The sequence below is a fragment of the Echinops telfairi genome, unplaced genomic scaffold (assembly GCF_000313985.2).
Source record: "Echinops telfairi isolate 266 unplaced genomic scaffold, ASM31398v2 ScPeMD7_443;HRSCAF=831, whole genome shotgun sequence".
Taxonomy (NCBI): Eukaryota; Metazoa; Chordata; class Mammalia; order Afrosoricida; family Tenrecidae; genus Echinops; species Echinops telfairi.
In genome coordinates, this window is record NW_022104341.1 from 63,535,043 (window position 1) to 63,555,336 (window position 20,294).

The 20,294-nt window shown below is 49.8% G+C and overlaps 1 protein-coding gene across 1 annotated transcript in view; it reads left to right on the forward strand.

The window, feature by feature from the left end:
* Window positions 1-455: 455 nt before the first annotated feature.
* KANK4 (KN motif and ankyrin repeat domains 4) overlaps window positions 456-20,294 on the forward strand; it is a 36,237-nt gene continuing 16,398 nt past the window's right edge. Inside the window, exons 1-5 of the mRNA XM_004699380.2 lie at window positions 456-538; window positions 10,304-12,226; window positions 14,070-14,181; window positions 17,278-17,496; window positions 18,323-18,410. Coding sequence (XP_004699437.1) covers window positions 523-538; window positions 10,304-12,226; window positions 14,070-14,181; window positions 17,278-17,496; window positions 18,323-18,410 — 2,358 coding nt within the window. The 5' untranslated portion in view covers window positions 456-522. The remainder of the gene's footprint in view (window positions 539-10,303; window positions 12,227-14,069; window positions 14,182-17,277; window positions 17,497-18,322; window positions 18,411-20,294) is intronic.

A 20,294-nucleotide genomic window follows, 5' to 3' on the forward strand; every position in this document is an offset into this window, starting at 1 on the left:
CTTCCGTTTGATTGGAGTGACACCTGTCAGTTATCAGAGTTCTGATTCCAGCTTTTCACAAAGTACATTATAATTCTCTTACCAGCATGGTTTCTACCAAGATGCATTTCAGCTCTAAGTCCTATGGAGAGAGCGCCGTGATGGTTGTCCGCTCTCAGCTCTTTCTTGTTTCATTTGTCGAGAGGCCTGGACTTCTGAGCCTCAGTGTCCTCAGCTGCCAAATGAAGGAGATGGACCATCTGCCTCCTTGAGTGTCAGCCATGTCTACCATGCCCTGCAGACACACCCAGAATTAGGCACCAGGAGGGTGTGCAGGCTTTTAATCTCCCACTCTGAGGGCCACCTCTGGCAGACAGGGAGAGAAGATGACCCTTTTCCCTGGGCTGTGTTTCTCAGTATTTGTTCAAATTCTGATAAGTCTCTCTACTCCTCTATCTTTCTGTCTTTCAGAATTTTCAGACCAGTTGCACGGACTCCTTGGATGAAAAGTGCCCGAGAGACGAACGGTCAGCTCTCTTTAAGATGGAGAAAACAGATGGTATGTGTTTTATCCCCTGGCTTTAACGCGAGCACTCAGGGTGGAAAGGGGTAGTTACCCTAAACCCTGGAAATAGGCTAGGCAAAGACTACAAGAAGATATTCCTCAAATAGGTGGTGGTAGAGGCCCAACCCAAGTATTTCAGATATAAAATTTAAAAGGTGATAGAAAGTGAGAATGTAGCCCTATATTAGATTTACTTAAATTTTCGAGTGCTTTCTCCTAACCACATACCCATTTTCCTTGTTTATAGATGAAGAACTCAGGGTCTAGAGAAAAAGGCACAACATGGTTTTTGTTTTTTTTAAAAGCCTCTTTTCTTACCTGCTCTACAAGTCATTGAGCTTCTCGGAGCTTCCATCCCCTCATATATCAGTTAACTCTGTTGTATAACAAAGTACCCCCAAGTTTAATAGCTTAAAATAACAGACATTAAATATTTCTCAAAGGACTCTGTAGGTTGGCCCATACCAGAAGGGATTGGCCGGGCCCTCATTCCAGTTGTGGGTCAGGTTGGCTGATCTTTGCTGGTCACACGCTTGCATCTCTTGGGTGGCTTGGCTGGGGCTGCATGGTTTAGAAAGACGATACTTGTCTGTGTGGCAGTGGACTTCACCTCACCTGGGGCATTGCTGATCACTTGGCTAAATGCCTCTCATCAAGCAGCAAGCTCAGCCAGAAAATACTCACTGCCATCAAATTGATTCCAACTCTTGGTGACCCTATAGGGCAGGGTAGAACTGCCCTTGTGGGATTCTGAGACGCTAACTCTTTACGAGAGTAGAAAGCCTCCTCTGTCACATAAAGAATGGCTGGTGGTTTCGAACTGCTGACCTCTCTATAGCAGCTCAATGCACCACCACGAGGGCTTATTTATGTGGTATCATGAAGGTTGCATTAGTAGTAGGAATAAACAAACTCCAGTGTACAAACAATTCTCCACACTGCGTTACCTACGGCCAAAGCCAGACAGAAGGCTAAGCCCAAACCAGTGGGGGTGGGGAGCGCCGCCTGTTTTGGCCAGAGCTCTGGCTCGCCTCACCTCTACACAGGCACGTCTGCCTTGAGGAGGGGGTGAAGGATGCCGTGAGCTCACAGGAGTACCGTTGTTGAGTTCTAGTTCTCTGGCAACGAAATGAGTAAGTGGAGCCCTGGTAACGTCATGGGTGAACACTGCTGTCAACTAAAGGCTGGTGATTGGAAACCCCCTCTCTCGGGGGAGAAAAGACCTGGTGGTCTGCTCCCATAAAGATTACAGTCTAGGAAGCCCTGGGAGGTATTTCCACTTGGCCATATGGCTGCCATGAGTAGAAATGGACCCCTTGGCGACTAATAGCATAGCAACCAGAGCCCCATAAACGGGTTAATGGTTCCCCTTCCCCTGCCCCAGGAAGCCCGCTGAACATTATAAATGAGACCACCCCCACCCCCACCCCGTCTCCTGATTTCTGATGAGGTGCTCTTTCCAGCTCGTCAAGTCAGGAAACTGAAATCCTCCGTGAGTCGCATGGCCCTGCCCTGGTGCAGGACAAGGGGGCGGGGGTGGGGGTGGGGGGCAGGGGGGCACCAGGCTTTGGCTCCTAGCCCTGCCTCTCCCTTTTCCCAAATGCAGTTACCACACATTTCAAGAGTCAGCCTCGCTCCCCAGGGAGCTGCCTTTTGACTGCCTTACAGGAAGTGGTCCCCAGAACGCTGCTAATTTCCTTACTGCCCCCCTGGGCCTGCCAGCCCTGCCTGCCTGCCTCGCCAGTCCCTGCTCAGCCCCCCAGGGAACCCCTCCCTCTCCGTGGTCTCTGCTGCCTTGGCATTTTCAAGAGACTCATTTAATTCCGCTTCTTTCTGGCTTTATATGTTGGCCACTTCTCTCTGGTTTCTGTTTTCCCCATTTCTTTCAGCAACTGAGTAGCGGCTTTTGAACTTCTCTTAAGTGCCCCACTTTAAGTGCCTCTAATTGGTTGCCTCATCGGCCACATTCAGTTTTGTCTCCTAAGACCTTGAGTGGGACACTTCTCTCCCTTTGAGTCTCTCCTCATGTTTGGGTGCAGCTCTTTCTAAACGTTGCGGTCTCTGTGGGTCCTTCCCAGAGGTCAAGCGCTCTAGGGAGCATTCCGAGACCCTCAGAGTCGCATACATCTTATTTCTGTCTTCCCCTTGACTCTCTTGTCAACTCTTGTGTCCACTGCAGTCTGGAGTCCTAACATGGAGTTAAAGATTCTAGGGCCAAAGCATGTCCTCGGGCAATCCTCCCGACCCCACCCAGCCCAGCTCAGACCCACCGGCCATTAGATCACTTCACTGAGCAACCACTATGTGCCAGGCTCTTTACAAACCTTACTGTGAATAACAGCCACGGCTACTTCACCAGTTAGATGTTACCCCAACTCTGCACAAGTTAGGGTGTGTTTTTAAAACATCATTTTATTGGGGGCTCTAAAACTTTTATCACAATCCATACATACCTCCGTTGTGTCAAGCACATGTGTACATCTGCTGCCCTCATCATTCCCAAAACATGTTCTTTCCACTACAAGTTATGTTTTCTTAGTTAGGTAAAACCCTCCCTGCAATCAAGTTGATGCCAACATATAGGGACTCCGTAGGACAAGGGAGAACTGCCGCTGTGAGTTTCTGAGACTAATTCTCTTTTAAAATCATTTTATTGGAGGCTCGTACAACTCTTATCACAATCCATCCATCCATCCATTGTGTCAAGCACATTTGTACATTTGTTGCCATCATCATTCTCAAAACATTTGCTTTCTACTTGAGCCCTTGGTACCAGCTCCTCATTTTCCCCTCCCTCCCTGGCTCCCTCCCTCACGAACCCTTGATAATTTATAAATTATGATTATTTTGTCATGTCTTACACTGTCTGGCGCTGAGACGGATTCTTAATGGGAGTAGAAACCCCTGTTTTTCTCCTGCGGCGCACCAGTGGTGTAGATCTGGGGGCGCTGCAGTTCACAGCTGTCCCCACAGCCCCCCAGGGCTCCTTGACTGTAAACAGAAGCCCAGCAGTCAAGTCCTTTCCCCAGGGCCACACCCACAGGAGAGGACAGAGCCAGAATCCGAATGCAGCCCGTTGGCCATGTGTTGGTTTGCTGAATCTAAACTTCTTTTGGGGCAGAGACAGATCATCTAATAATGCCTGCCCTGGCCCAATGCCTGGGATTGTGAACTTCGGCATACCTGTCACCAGATGGAATTAATGAAACTCAACAACCAAATGCACTGCCATCGAGTGGATGCCAGCTTGTCGAGAGTGTGTATGACAGCGTAGAACTGCCCCTGTGGGTTTCCAAGACTATAACTCTTTAGAGCCGTGCTTCTCAACCTTCCTAATGCTGCGACCCTTTAATACAGTTCCTCATGTGGTGGTGACCCCCAACATAAAATTATTTTCATTGCTACTTCCTAACTGTAATTTTGCTACTGTTATGAACCGGGCGACCCCTGTGAAAGGGTCATTCAATCCCCAAAGGGGTGGGGACCCACAGGTTGAGAACTGCTGCTTCACAGGAATATACAGAGCAGCTGATGGTTTTGAACTGCTGACCTTGTGGTTAGCAGCCCATTGCATAACCATTATGCCACCAGGGCTCTTAATGTGAGTGAGTCTCCCAGCATTCAGATCCATTTATCCTCATGCACTTGGAAGGGAGAGAAGAGGTGCAGAGTGGTGGGTGGCCAGCAGTGCAGCAAGATGGTGTATGTGCACATGTGTGCGCATGTGTGTGCTTGTCATGCCCCATAGTGCTAGCTTAGTAAAATCCCTGTTAAACCTGTCACTCTGAATAGCTGCTCAGTCTCACCATCTCCTTTGGTTCCCCTCATCTCCCTCATGGAAGATTTTGCCTTTGAATTTGCTGTATTTTATTTGATGCTATGATTGTATTTGTGCTCTGGACTTGCTCCCAGAGGCCGCTGGGTAAATCAGTGCATTTCGACGGAATTGAGGCAATAAGCAGATAAATAATGCAGCCTCTCCTTTAGGAGAATTGTTTGCCTTCTAGGTCATAAATCTGCTTAACGTTAGACAAATATCTCCTCTCTGATTCGGCCTGTCTGTGTAAGGCTGTGGACCTAGGAGGATAGTAGAGGGCAACATGGAAAACTGACGTTCAGCTAGCTGCAAAAGAAATGGCCCCCACTTACTTAGGTGGCCAGTGTAACTCTCAGACGGAGACCAGGATGATAAAGAATGTGGGCAAATGGGAGCCTTTTGGAGTTTTTTGGGGAGGTAAGGAGTATTTACCCCCTTGCCTGCCTGAGGCCCAGGTGTCTGCTCTAAATGGGTGTCTGTGGAACCTGACAAGCTCATCCTTTGGGTCAGCATTAATACCTCATTGTGTTTCTTACTCTTGTTAGAACAGAAGAGCCCACAGGCCCCATGGCTTCACTGATAGACTCTCCCAGGTCCCTGTTCATAAATTCGGCCTTCATGTGCCTGGTTGGCTTTCTTTCAGTTATTTGTTCATCTTTGCACATTCCTAAGCGTGGGGAGGAGGGGGGTGGGCGGGCACCTGACAAACATGTGATGTCAATCAAAAGAAGAGGAGACCTGGAAGCCAAGTGAGAAGAGTTCCACCCCAGTCTGTCACCACCCTGAGGGGAAAATGTGCCCAAGTTTGGTCGTGCCATCATTTGAACCTTCCCTTTCCCTTGCCTGTAGCGTCCTTCACCTTGAGCGGGACAGCAGTTTCCCAACTAGTCTTGGAGCCTCTCATTTGTCCTTCCACTAATCCTCTACTGCTTTTGAAATCATACTTTGACCAAGCCACTCTCTCGCCCAAAAGTCTTCTAGACTCCTGCTACCTAGAAAGTGAAGCCTAAGCTTGTTAGCACGACAAACTAGTTAAGTTACTTCTTGATCTAACTCTTGATTGCATTTCCCAGCTTACGTTCTCTTACCACCCCCTATACTGCCACCCATAAGTCCCAGCCATTATCAATTACCTTTGGAGAACCCTGAAATTATGCAATCTCATACTTCCTGGCCATTGTACGTTCTCTGACACCTCTCAGAAATTCCTGTTGTAGTGATTTATTGCTGCATTCTAAACCAACCCAAAATTTCACACCTAAAACAACCACTTTATATTGAGTATTGGGCATGAACAAGGAGCCATGGTGGCCCCGTGGTGACGTGCTCAGCTTTTAACTGAAAGCGCAGTGAGTCCAACCCACCAGTGGCTCCACAGGTGAAAGGTGTGATGATCTGCTTTCCATAGCGATCCTTGTTGTTATGTACCATCAAGTCTGCTCCAACTCATAGCCACCCTCTGTGCAGCAAGAGGAAACGCGGCCAGATCCTGCGCCTTCCTCGCAATTGTCGTGATGTTTGCGCCGTGGAGGCAGCCACCGCATCCATGCCTCTTGTATCGATCTGCCTTACTGAGGGTCTGCCTCTTTTTCGATGTCCTCTGCTTTCTTTCCACACGTGATATCCTTCCCCCAGGGACTGGTCTCTCCTGATAACATGTCCAAAGTAAATGAGACAAAGTCTTGCCAGCCTCACTTCTAAGGAGCGTTCTGGCTGTACCTCTTCCAAGACAGATCGGATTGGTCTCTTGCAGTTCATGGTACCTTCGATATTCTTCACTTCCATCTTCATTCTAATGCATCAATTCTTCTATCTTCTGCTTCATTATCTAGCTTTCGCATGCATGTGATGCAACGGAAAAGATCACGGCGTGGATTAGACATGTACCTTAGTCTTGAAAGTGACTTATTTACTCGAACACTTTAAAGAGGTCTTGTGCAGCAGAGTTACCTGACACAATATGTTGGTTGATTTCTTTTTTCATTTTGGTTGATTTCTTGACTGCTACTTCAATGAGTGTTGATTCAAGTAAAATGATGTCCTTGGGAATTTCAGTATTTACTCCATTCTTGTGATGGTCCAGTTTGAGAATTTTTGTTTTCTTTATTGAAATCCACGCTGAAGGCTACGGTCTGCGATCTTCATCAGCAAGTGCTTCTTGTGAGCTGACCTTGGAAGATCCTCAGCATCCCTGCTGCCATGTTCTTTTGCTCACAGCAGACCCAAGCCAGCCAGGATTTAGAGTGTGGAGGAATTGATGGCGGCCCTCGTGGAGATAAATTGCCACCATGTCTTCCACCCTGTGCTCACCTGGAAGATGCCCATTTATTCTTCTAATGCTCAGCTCCTGTGTCACTTCTGTGACATCCTCCATTTCTTCCCAAGGCAGAAGTAACCTCTCAATCTAAGAAAAGAATTCTAAAGAAACTGGGCGGGGAGTACAGGAAAGAAGACTGTCCTTTTGTTTCCCATCTGATCCTACAACGCTTTCTCTGTTAGCATCTCGCCTCTTGATCATAAATGATCTGAGGACAGTGGATGCCCCCACTTTATCTCTGAGCCTTTAGGATCTAGCTTAGCAACTGACATGTAGTGTCAATAAACAGTGGTTGAGTAAGATTGTTGCTTTGCTATGCTTTTTGTAGTGTTTGCTCCTAGGATTCTGCAAGCCGTCCGTCAGTCCTTCTGTGTACCCAGCACTGAGTCACGTGGTGGCCATTTCCATCGTGGAACATTAGTTCCCTGTGTGTCCAGCTCTCAAGAAAAGAATAATTATAATACCTAGCAAGAATCAATGCTGCTGAAGAAAAAAGCCCAAGCTGCACTGAAGGCGTTAGCTCAAAAAGAGGTGCGAAGAATTGATGGAATACCAATTGAAGTGTTTCAACAAGCTGATGAAGCCCTGGAAGCACTCACTCGTCTATGCCCGGAAATTTGGAGGACAGCTGCTTGGCCAACTGGCTGGAAGAGATCCATCTTTGTACCCACTCCTAAGAAAGGTGACCCAACAGAATGCTCAAATTATAGAACAGTATCATGGATAGTACACGCAAGTGTAATTTTGCTGGACATTATCCAACAACAGTTACAGCAGTACATTGGCAGGGAACTGCCAGAGCCTCAGGCCAGATTCAGAAGAGGATATGGAATATGGGATACCATTTCCAGTGTCAGGTGTATCTTGGCTGAAAGCAGAGAATACCAGAAAAATGCTTATTTGTGTTTTATTGATTATGGCAAGGCATTTGATTGTGTGGATCATAACAAACTACAGATAGACTTGAGAAGAATGGGAGGCATTTCAGAATACTTCATTATGCTTATGTGGAATTTCTAAATGGATCAAGAGGCAATTGTGTGAAGCAAATAAGGAAATACTGCCTGATTTACAATCAGGAAAGTGATGTGTCAGGGTTTTGTTCTTTCCCCATACTTATTTGATCTGTATGCTGAGCAAACGTCAGAGAAAATGGATTATATGAAAAAGAATGTGGTATTATGATGGGAGGAAAGCTTATTAACTTTTGATATGCAGATGACACAACCTTGGTCACTGAAATCAATTAGATTACAACTCAATGTAAAGAAACCCCAAATCCTCACTACTGGACCAATAGGTAACATTTTGATAAATAGAGAAAAGATTGAAGTTGGCAAGGATTTTGTCTCGCGTAGATCCACAACCAATGCTCATGGAAGCAGCAGTCAAGAAATCATATGACACATTGCATTGAGTAATTCTGATGCATAAGACCTCTTTAAAGTGTTGACAAGCAAGGATGTTGTTTTGAGGACTAAGGTGTGCCTGACTCAAGCCATGGTATTTTCAGTTGCCTCGTATGCATGTGAACATGGATCATTGAATAAGGAATACTGAAAAGAATGGAAACATTTGAATTATGGTGCTGGAGAAGAATATTGAAAGTACCATGGAAAGCCAGAAGAAAATGTGTCTTGGAAGAAGTAACAGCCAGAATGTTCCTTAGAAGCACAGATAACGAAAATTTGGCTCAAGGTATTTGGAACATGTTATCAAGAGAGACTACTAGGATGTCATGCTTGGTAAGGGTCAGCGAAGAAGACAAGGGCCTTCGATAAGATAGATGGACATGATGGCTGCAAAATGGGCTCAAACATAACAATAATTTTGAGGATGGTGCAGGACCAGGCAGTGTTTTGTTCTCTTGGAGATAGGGTGGATATGAGTCAGGACTGACGCCAGGGCGCCCAGGTCTGGGGAACCCAAAGAGGCTGTTCTACACCATCTTTCAGGGCCAATGTGAGTTGGAATTGACTTGATGGTAGTGCCTCTTTTGGCTTTGGAGTACACATTGAATGCCCTTCACATGCTAGGTAGTGTCCTAGGTGCTTAAAATTTTAAATGGTAGATTCCTATGATTATTCCAATTTTACAGATGATGAGAAATGGTAAGGCTAAATAATTTCCCCAAGGCCACAGAACTGGTATGTGGCAGAGCTAGAACCAGATTCCAGTCTCTATATCCGTCGCCTCTGCTCTCCAGTAATGCTCTCTCTTGTGCATGGCATTTTGAGAGCTTATTTAGCAGCATGTCAGTGGTAATTAGGGTTGTCATAGAAACATTGAAGGAGTGAAGGCTATTTCACCCCAAGAAGAAGCTACTCAGAGACACATCTCTGTGGATTCATGTATTCTCAGCGTTGCAGGGTCCCCAAACGGGGCCTGCAAGGAGATTGTTGGTGCCTTGGGGCAGTGGTGGGCATTCTCATGGAGATGTCCCCAGATAGTCCAGGCTCCCCTGAAAAGCCCTGAGCCGCACATCTCCAGCAGGATGCACACCCTTGTCCCTCTTCACATCGATTGGCCCACTTCCCTCACCATCTTTTGGACAGTGCTCTAGGCTCAGCTGCTCCCTGGCCTTGACGTCTTCTTCTGCTGTTGGAGGGCAGCTCTGGCCTGGGCCAGCTCCTCACTCCTGCCAGAAATGTCACCCTTAAGGGCTGTGACCTGCTGCTTTGGGCTGGAGATACTACTGCCCTGGCAAGGCCCAGGCTTTCCTCCATTACCTGGATGCCAATGCTTCTCACATCAAACCAAGTCTTTGAGAAATGCGATTATCTCCTACCTTGGCAAGGTTGGGTGGAAAAGACCATGGGCTGCGCATGATTCCTTGTTCCAATTTTCTCTGCTATTCATGAACCTGGAGGCTTCACATGGAGAAGGCATAGCTCATTGATAGCACCGGCTTTAGCGAGATTTATCTGAACCTGTTGAAATAATGCAAAGGATGCTCAGACAATTGTGTATCTCAACCTGTGAAACCTTCCATATCCATAATTGGCAATTAGTATCCTGATTTGGCAAATTCCTGGGTACTTCGCTTCAGCAATTACATGACTCAGACCCAGGAGAACAGCCTGAGATCCATTTTATTTTGCTGGTCTGCGGGCATTCCACAGCAGTAACTGAGACGAGATACTGTCAATTAGAAGCTGTTCGCTCTACCTCTTTCCTTGCACACCTTGTCTAAGTACACATTGATTTGAAAAGGTGGTTTCTCAGCCGAGCCAAAAAGACTGTGCGCCACTTCTCAGCAGGATGTGGGGGCTGTACCATTTAGGAGAAGACTTATATAATAGAGATCATTCAAAATCAGAGCTAGTCAGCTTGCCTACCCTCTAGTTCAGGAGTCCTCAAACTACGACCCGCTGGCCACATGCGGCCCGCCAAGGACATTTATCTGGCCCGCCGGGTGTTTTTGCCCCGTTTGTTTTTTTACTTCAAAATAAGATATGTGCAGTGTGCATAGGAATTTGTTCATAGTTTTTTTTTTTTTAACTATAGTCTGACCCTCCAACGAGTGTGAAGGACAGTGAACTGGCCCCCTGTTTAAAAAGTTTGAGGGCCCCTGCATCTAGTGTTTATTAACTCTGTGCTTTTCCACATGTCTCTTGTCTCTCAGCTAAAGAGCAGCCCTCGCAGGCGGATGAAGAGAAGGGCCCACCCAGGAGTCACCCTTACTCTGTGGAGACCCCGTATGGCTTCCACCTGGACCTGGACTTCCTGAAGTATGTGGATGACATCGAGAAAGGAAACACCATTAAAAGGATTCCTATCCACCGAAGGGCCAAGCAGGCCAAGTTTAGTACTTTGCCTCGAAACTTCAGCCTTCCCGACAGCGGGGCTCGGCCTCATGCTGCTCTTCCCCATCCAATCTGGTCCCCGGCCATGCCGAGGAAGGTGTCGTTTGGGGTGGAGGAACCAGCCCAGCCATTGCCCACCGACGCTTCGTCCCCAGCCCCAGCCCGTGGCAGTGAGATGAGCTACCCCAGGAAGATTCTGCTGGCCGAGGCTGCCAGGCCGTCAGAGGCCGCTCCCCCTGAGGATGCTGAGCCCCTCTGTGGGAGTGGCCGGCCCCAGCTTTTGAGAGCGTCCAGCATGCCAGCCACGCTGCCGCAGAGCAAGGCCCCCTGTGAGGAGGGCGGCCTCCCTTCAGCTCTGCCCCGCCCTCCTGCGCTCCCGCCACTGCACAGTGAAGGCAGTTTCTGCGAGGGCACCTTTGGCCCTGCAGGCGGATTTGCAGATCTCCACAACTCCAGCCCTCAAGGACCAGCCCAGCCCAGAGTCAGAGAGGTTGGAGACTTGGTGCCACAGATTCCAGAGGGGGTCTGGGAGGGTGCTAAGCCCCAGGAGGGTAAAGAGGAGGCTGCAGATCACCTCTCTTTCCCAGGCCCTTCATTATCCCAGAATGCACTTGTAGAGGATGCAGAAGGGGAACATGAAACCAGAGAAGCAGAGGCGGTGGTCACTCCTGACTCTCCAACACCAAGCCCCCCGCCTCTACCATCCCCCATCCCTGAACATGAACTCCCCCTAGAAGACATTGAGCTCAACATCAGCGAGATCCCACCCCCGCCACCCGTAGAGGTTGCTGTGAGAAGCATTGGCATCCGGGTAACAGAGGAAAGCCTGGGCCTTGCCAGGGCAGCTCCCAGTACTATCTCCAGCCTGAAGCAGCAGGTCACAGCCCTTGAGGGTGAACTGTCTGGCAGGAGTGAGGAGCTGGCCCAGACCAGAGCTGCCCTCCAACAGCAAAAAGAGGACATCAAGGCCAGGGAGCAGCTGATTCGAGAGCTGGAGTGCACGATAACCCAACTAGAAGCGAAGCTGAACCAAGAGAATGCCAAAGACACTCAGGGTCACATCGACGCCATGGTGAACACTGACCCTCTCCACGGACTCTTGATGAGGGAGTCATGTGACAAGAGCATTGGGGTCAGTCTTCTGGGCTTGCCAGAATCTGAAAGCTGGGAGGCCAGAGAAGGGGGAAATGGTATATTAGGGCAAGGCAGCCTCAACCAGAGGGATCAGAGCCCAGCAGAATGTGTGCTAACACCCCAACTGTCACGACCCCAGGGACCCGAGGTGGACTTCACCGCCTCTTCACAAAGCTGCCTCTCCACTGAACTCAGGATCGAAGAAGCAGATTCTGAGCAGGAGGGCGGCCCTCCGGGAGGAGCCCGGGGGCTGGTTGGTGATGCAGAAGGGTGTGCATGGAGCAGCAGCAAACAGGCTCCTCCAGCTGCCACCGAGGAGGCCAGTCCAGGCCCCCCAGGAAAGGAGTGTCCGGAAAGGCCGCCAAGCTCGCCCACCGATGTCACCATTGGGCAATACGTTAAGAAGATCCAGGAGCTCCTGCAAGAGCAGTGGAATTGCCTGGAGCACGGCTACCCGGAGCTGGCCAGCGCCATCAGGCAGCCTGCGTCCAAGCTGAGCAGCATCCAGAGCCAGCTGCTGAGCTCCCTCAACCTGCTGCTGTCAGCCTACTCCGCCCAGGCCCCGGCTCCAGAAGCCCCGGCCCCCTCCCCTGCGTCCCCACCGAGGGGTAAATACTAGTGCCCCAAACAGGGAACCATTGCTCCTTCCTTCTTAGGCCAAGTCAGAGGAGGGGGGAAAAATTTTTTTTTTCAAGGTAGGAGTATATTTTTAACAAAGATTCAGGTCCCTGCAGGAACCTCATGGAATTAAAACCGATCAAGGCAACAGGGGAGACAACCCCCTTTTTCTTGCTCTTGCTCTTGGATTGGGACCGAACTAGGAGAGCCAGCACACACAGCCCTAGCGATAGCCAAGGGCACACCGAGACCAGACAGGGAGGAGGGCCCCTAGGTGCCAAAGCCCAGCCCACCTGCCTCTGACCAAACTACGCAGCCACTGAGCCACGCCCACCCACAGTTTTGCGCCAGGCAGCGTCTGCGCGGCAGCATGGCCTCGGCTCTGTGCACTCTCATTGGCTTCCGTTCACTGTTTCCTGGGACCCTGCATTCTGTGGTCTCACACGGCACACGTTTTCCCTAGCCAAGTTTGGAAGGAACATTATATTGAGATCTGAAGATTTTCCCTTTGAGAGTGTGTGTGTGTGTGTGTGTGTGTATGTGTGTGTGTATACACGTGTGTGTGCATGCGTGCATGCATGTGGAAGTGAAGGATCCCCACATGTGGCTCTCTGCCTTTGAGTGACTAGTACTTCCCCTTGTAAGGGATCAGACGCTCTCCACTCACGAATAAGGTGGAACCATATTTCGCTTTGCTCAACAGGCAGTTTGCGAGTCTGCATCCTGCCTCCGCACAGAAGTCGACGGTGCCCTCCCTCTTCCCTGCTAGTTCTAGGTCTGCCCCCTGGAAAACGCTCCCCGCGCTTCAGAGCACAGCGAAACACATCTGTGCTTTCCCTCAGTTGTGTGCCGTGCCTCCCCCACATCACAAATGTGCGCGGGGAGGGACCTTGGGCACCCTCCAGTAAAATAAGGTGCTAGGCTAGGATCAGGAGCCTTACGTTCTACTCCTGCTACTATTTACATATGGCCTCGAGCGCCTTAGCCTGACGGTTCCAGCAGTGAGGACAACTGTGGTACCCACCCTACCAAGTACATCTGTGGGAGTACACTGCCAGCCACACATCACCAACTCCAGTGGCTACGCAGTGAACTCTGGCTCGTGGCGAGCCCTCTGTGTCCGGATAGAACTGCTGCTAAGGGTTTACAGGAGCAGACTGTTCAACAGTGGATCAGCATGTCCTTCTAGCCCCCTCCTTCCTGCCAGTCCCTGGACAAGGGCATCAGGTCTGGTAAAGTGGAGGGGCAGTGAGAGAGGAAGACCCTCAAAGAGATGGACTGGCACAGGGGCTGCAGCAGTGGGTTCAAGCACAGGGACGGGTGTGAGGATTGCGCAGGCCTGGCAGTGTGGTTACCAGGGGTTCGAACCAACTCAGTGGCATCCCACACCACCTCCCCTTAGTTAGCAACCTCGCGTGTGAATCATTGGCATTAGCCAGGGACTTCACCTAGAGTATTCGTAGTAGAGTAATGCCATTCCTAGACAGTTTTGCCCAGCACTGACCCCAAAGCAGGGTCCCCTAAAACCACAAACCAAAACCAAGCCCAGTGCCTGCCATCAATTTGATGCCAACTCACCATGACTCTATATGGGGTTTCTGAGCCTTCATAAATCTTTATGGGAGCAGAGAGCCTCGTCTTCCTCCCTTGGAGTTGTTGGTGGGTTTGAACCAACAAGCTCACGGTAGATGTAGACCATCTGACTTCCTTTCCCCTCTCTGCCTCCTCACACACCTCCAGCCTGTACCCTTTCCAAGCAAGATGCCAGGGTCGTGCTGCATATTCTGGGGCCTGGCCAGGGTCCTTCTAACCTGTCCTATTGTGTCTGCCTAGAGATCTCCCCGTCGGCCAGCCTTAAATCCATAATGAAAAAGAAAGACTATGGCTTCCGTGCAGGAGGTAATGGGACCAAAAAGAACCTTCACTTTGTTGGGGTTAACGGTGGGTAAGCATCGCTCGTGACGCTCAGACCGCCTTCCTTGCTCCCCTCCCCCTGTCTCCTTAGCCCCTTTCCCAGGGGGATGCATCTGGCTTTCGTTTCTCCTCAGGGAAGCTAACCTCACTGGCCATAAAGCTCCGTCTTGGGTTTGCATGCGTTTGGCTCCTGGCCAGCTCTTGTGGTCTGTTGGAACCTATGCTTTTCCTATGTTTTAGCTCTGGTGTTCCCCTGCCGCCCCCGCCCCCCCAGGGGCCTGGATTCCAGGTGACTTCAGGGAGTTTGTGGGACCCACGTGCCCTTTCAGGAAGGGATTTAACCTGAACCCCAATGTTGAAACTAATATCAAGTCTTCATTTGTTGAATTTTTAAAAATAATTCTCTCAATGTCTCTCTTTTCTCTCCCTAACTGCAAAACACCAAAGTGTTTGGGAAGAAGAAGAGCCTTCTATATATTCCAGACAAGTGAACATTGGGATTCAGAATATTTGTCTAAGTCATTCACTCAACAAACATTTATTAAATGTTGGCAATGTGCTAGAATGGTGAGGCTTTAAAAAATTAACTTTAAAAATCAAGTAAATCATGGTGTCCCGGTCTCCAGCTCGCCATTTGCACGCAGGCAGAGATAAGCTGAGAAGTAAAGATGAAATGAGAATATGCTGAGATAAGTTCTGTCCGGAGCCCAAAGGAGGGGCGCCTCGCCTGGACAGGAGGAGGTTGGTGCCCCTCCTCGTTTGGGAAGACACTGGGCACAGACAAGTCGTGCGTCACTCTCAGGTAGTCAGTGAGGAAAACACTGGGCAATGGTGACATGTCACAGGAGAGTTGATCTCCCTGCTTTCACCAGTGCTGGCCCGTGTCCTTTTGCCCTTTCACCACCTCACACACCAACCATTACCAACAGCAACAAATTTGAGATCCAGCAGGTTGCCATCAACTGCTGGAGAGCCCATGGCTTACAAAGGAGAGCCGTGCTCCACTGGGTTCTTGGTTGTCTAATCCGTACACAAGCAGATCCCTGGGAGTCTTTATTGATGCCATTGGGCAGGTTTGAGCCAACAACCTTTCAGTGAGTCGCCCAGTGGATACTGTTTACACCCCTCAGGGAGAATGTGCAATCTCAACACCTCACGCCAACATATCCTCTCCTTAAACCTCTCCCTGGCCCCACTGGGTCCCCGAACTGGAAAGGCCCAGATCGGGGTTCTGTCTGGCTCCTGCCTGCCTGCCTTCAGGGCCTCTGCGTTTGGATTTGTGGTTTTCCGGCATTTCTCCTCATTTGTCTCTCGAGCGCAGTGTTCTCATCCTTAGCTGCGCACTGGGGACACCTGAGGAGCTTTGAAAAATGCTAATGCTGGGCCTCCATCCTGAGAATCGGAGCCAGTTAGTCTGTCGTGTGGTCCACGTACCGGGGTCTTAAGCAAGCCCAGGTGATGCTGAGGGGCAGCTCAGGTTGAGAGAGTCTGTCTGCTCTAATTAAGGCAGCGCTTCCTCCCACACGATCCCACTGCCCATTCTCGTCTCATTCACTGTCCTTATGGCTCTCATCGCTGTTCCTGGCGCGGTAATATGTATAATTGTCTGTTTACATATTTCTTTTCTACCTGCCCTTGCTAGAAAATACATTCCATTAGGGCATGGGAAAGAGCCCCTGGGGCACCGTGGGTAAGTGCTCAGGTGACTGCTAGCCAAAAGGTTGGAGGTTTGAACCCCTCGGTGGTTACGTGGGAAAGAGACCCACAGATCTCCCCAGAAACTACAGCCTAGGAGGCGGATCCCTTCTGTCACGTGGGGTTATTGTGCGTCAAGCACTGACTCCTAGCCCCAGACAGCAGCAACAGGGGCAGGGCCTCTTGCATAGCATTGAGAACAGTACTGGCATAGAAGCATGTGCTATGTCAATGTCTGTTGAATGAATGAACTTTCGGGTGCAGTTGTATTTGACCCACTTCTAAGAGAAACATTACTTGCTAATTATAATGCGCCCTCCACCTTGTACTTACTCATAAAGTCACAGATTGTCCACACACTGGCGGAAGGCATATCTGGGACTTAAGCAAGAGGATACGAGACCGTACATGCAAGGGAGTAGACGGGATTTGCAAACCCAGTGGGCATAAGGCCTTATACTGGGCACCATTCAGAGAAAAGGCTGTTGAAGGCTCAGGGGAGGCCATGGTCCTTGGCGTCCATGGCTGTGTTCAATGGCCCTCCAAACCCCACAGCAGGCTCACTGCCTTCGAGTGGATGCTGACTCCAAGTGACCCTATAGGACAGGGTAGAACTGCCCTAGTGGGTTTCCAAGATTATAACTTTATTGAAGTACAAAGCCTCATCTTTCTCATGGAACCCACGGTGGTTTCGAACTGCCAACCACGGTTGGCAGCCCCAGAACTGAAAGACTCATCTTAATACAAGCACCACCACCCCTCACCCCTTTGCAGGCTTCTTCTGCTCACCATCAACAGACAGATCGATTCGTCATTCAGAATTTTCTTGGTGACTTCTGATGTGTCACCCCAGTAGTCACTTTTAATTGAGTTTGTGGAACAGTGAAGGGAGTGGAGACCCACAGTTTGACCCATGCTCTTATTTTGTTCCACATGATAAAGGCAGAGGCTGGTGCTCAGCTCTCTCCACCACTCACTGTGATATGGAATCCCTGCTGCGAGGAGAGGAGCGGCAGGTGGATTCCTCCCTGGTCGGTGAAAGCTGGGCTCCAGCAGGGGGCTAACGGCAGGCTTTCCAGTCACCTAAGGTCAGGCGGTTCAAAGAGCTGGCGCAAAAGCCGCAGGGTGTGCTCACTGACCTTTGACCTGCTTCTTGGGCCAAGCATCAGGACCCCCAAGCAGATGCCTCCCTGTGAACCTTGGGTTGTCTGTGCTTGCTAGAAAGTTTATTTCACCGTCTTTTCTCCCCAAACGGCCTCCAGCATCAACGGCCTTCAAACTTCTTTGACACCAAGGAGGAACCCCTCTCCCCAGCCTGCAGATGTGACAGGCAGGCAAGGGAGTGTTCTTGGCGGTCACCTTGCTCTCCTGAGGGTTGACACAGGCGTTGGGCCTGATGGTCACAGTGAGTGACCTTTGTCTCCTCCCCCAGCTATGAGACCACGTCCAGCGAGGAGACCAGCGGTGAGGACAGCTCCCCCGAAGACCTGTCGGACAGCGAAGCTGAAAAGAAATCCAACGGCCCTGAGCACAGGCGGGCCAAAGACACCCAACCCAGGTGCGAGGCCAGGCAGGGCGTCCCCGAGCACACCTGCGGTGCAGACCAGGACTGTCGGCCTGGGGAAGACGCCCCCCTCCCCAAGGCGGAGAGGTGAGTCAGATGGGTGCAGACGAAGCACGGGTTCCTCTGAGAAAGGACCAGGGCTTTCATTCACCCTCTCGGTCACTCATTTCTCCATCTGGCCACTCATTTATCCTTGACGCGAGTCCGCATGACATGCCAGCCACTGTACACTGATTTAATGACCTGTCCTGACTAATTGTCAGGCAGATGTGCAGGGCTGCTTCCACATGGAGAGACGTCACGTGGAGCGTGGATCGGGGGCCCATGACGTCCCAGCTCGGGCCTCCCTCTGGATGTTGAGACTTCTGCCCTTACACGGGCACAAAAGGAGTGTCTCATGCGAGCACCCAGTTCAGTCGATTCTCATTTTATTGATTCTGTTAGCATGGGCAGGGAGCACCCTTCATGGGAGAATGGCCTGAATAAATTTCCTGGTGTGCACTAGCTCCTTTGGATTTTTCAAGTCACCCATGCAGAACGCTTTCTAATTCAAAGTCATTACGAAAAGTCCCCTCTCCCAGCGTGTCCTGAATTGCAGCATAGGCCAGTGTCTCCCAGACTGGTTTAGTGATCTGCCCCCACCCTCAGGAAACGGCAGGTGGGAGAACAATGTATTTCACTCACGCTCCGGAAGAGTTCAGAAGCCACGTCTTGTCGCGTTCCGGTGTCCAGCCCCGAGTCCAAGGAAGGGCCCTGCTGTTGGACAGATGACCAGTTAGAGCCCTTGCTTCTGGGGAATAAAAGAGGAAAGTGAAATGCAACACAGGGAGAGAGGGAGAGAAGAAGAAAAATCTTTTCCTCCACGCGGAGACTGGCGCGTGTTTACATATGTATGCTTTTTGTTTTTCTCTAGATATAAACCCTCTGAAGAATTCCTGAAGGCCTGCCGGGCACTGAGCCAACATTTGCCAGAAATTGGGGCCACCACCGACAGACTCTTGGTATTCTGAGTTTTCACTGTCATGTGAGATCTCGGTCCTGTTTAAACAGTTCGTCCTCTGGGGTGTGTGTGTGTGTGTCTGTGTGTGTGTGTGTCTGCCTTACAAGCTGCTGCCTGAGGTGATTGATTCTGCTGAACCGACCAGGTGCAGAGAGACACTTCCTGAGGATTCCTTGGCATCGCACCCCTGAAGGTCTTGTCGTAAAATGCTGTTTGTGGCTGAAGCTCAGAATGGCCTCATGGCTCCAGAGAACTCTGAGTCGTGTGGAAAGCGCAGGCGGCAAAGGAGATGTGGCTTCCAGTCTCACAACCAGCGTCTGGGAGGCAGTGGACAAGCTGGTTCACCTCTGAGGACCTCTGTGTCCCCCTTAGAGAACATGAAAGGGCGGGCAGGCTGTCTCTCCGGCCTGTTTCATTCTGTGGTCCTCACTCATGTTCTTGTGGTGTGCCTGGGGTCAAGGGACTAGAAACAAGGAAATACAGTTGTTGGCTCCTTAGCACCTCCATGCTCTGAGGGACTTGTGCCTCATACCATCGGGCTGGACTTTTAATCAAGAAATACTGGCTCTGACACAGTGTCCCAAGTTGTGAGAGTGGCTGGTATGGCCCAATGTGTAACACCCTTTGGTCTTGAAACCCATATTCTCTGCTTACTGGAGGGTCCCAGGAGCTACCCCCAGCCCCTAAATCAGTTTATTAGGGTTTATTGAATGCCCAACCCATTTTCACTTCTTTATCAACATCTTGGCTGAGTTGGCAAATAATTTGACCCCAGATTGTTAAAGAAACACTACACAATATAGATGTTGACTGAAACTCCCGTTACTGGTTCTGAAACGAATTGCAGAACTTAGTTCTCAGCGCATCGTCTGAAAATCACCAATATGTTCCTTCATATTAGCATCTTCTTTCCAGAATCTTTTGAATTTTTGAAATGTTCATGGTAAAAGTGTTTCAGCCACAAAAGATCATTCCCTGCCCTCAGAAAAATAGTCAGACTACATGTAGCAGAAGGCTTGTACCGCACCCTTGTTAAGACCAGAGCACAGGATCCCCGAGTACTTCCCTCGGGGATAAAGTGTTCTTGCAGAAGGCGCTTACTCTGCAGAGTGATAGGAGCAAGGAAGCCTTCTATGGCTTCTAGCCTCATCTTATAGATGACACAGCAAGGTGCAGAAAGCTGACTCGACTTCAACGGTCACACAGAAGAGCCAGACTCCAACCCTGGCCACGTTGGTTTTGTGACTCCAAATCCAGTGCTCTTTCCAGTATAAAAACAGGTTTCCTCCCATCCAAAGGGGTGTGCCCATCTTCCTAGCATACCCCGTCACTGCTTTTAATCCAGACCCACACTCTTTTAAGCACTTAGGCCATATCACCCACAATATGATGTCACTGGCTCTGGTATTATCCTCGTGCATGGTTCCTGTAGGAAATGATTGGCAGTGGGAGGAGGGGGAGCACCGGTGGTCTCCTGTTCCAGTTTGTTTAACCATTTACTCTGATGGCCCTAGCAAACCTTGAAAGTCGAAAATAATTTAAATATGCATTGGGGATATTCCTTGTCTTGGCTTTGAGCTTGCATTTTCCCCATTGGTTAAATGCTGTGACTTTCCAGCTATGTCTTAAAAATACACAAGCGTCTGGGGCAAGACAAAGATGGGCTGGCACTATGATCATGAAAGAGGAGGTCTTGTGCACAGGAGGCCATCCTGTGCACATCGGGATGCCATCTGAGCCTGTAGTCGTCTCACACTGACAGCTAGTGGAGTTCTTAATACTTGTGTTGCCCTCTTAGTCCTCCTTCATCTCTTTCTACTTTACCTGGGGCCGGGGGTTGATCACATAGGTATAAAGTGAGTTGTTACATATTCAGTCCCATCAG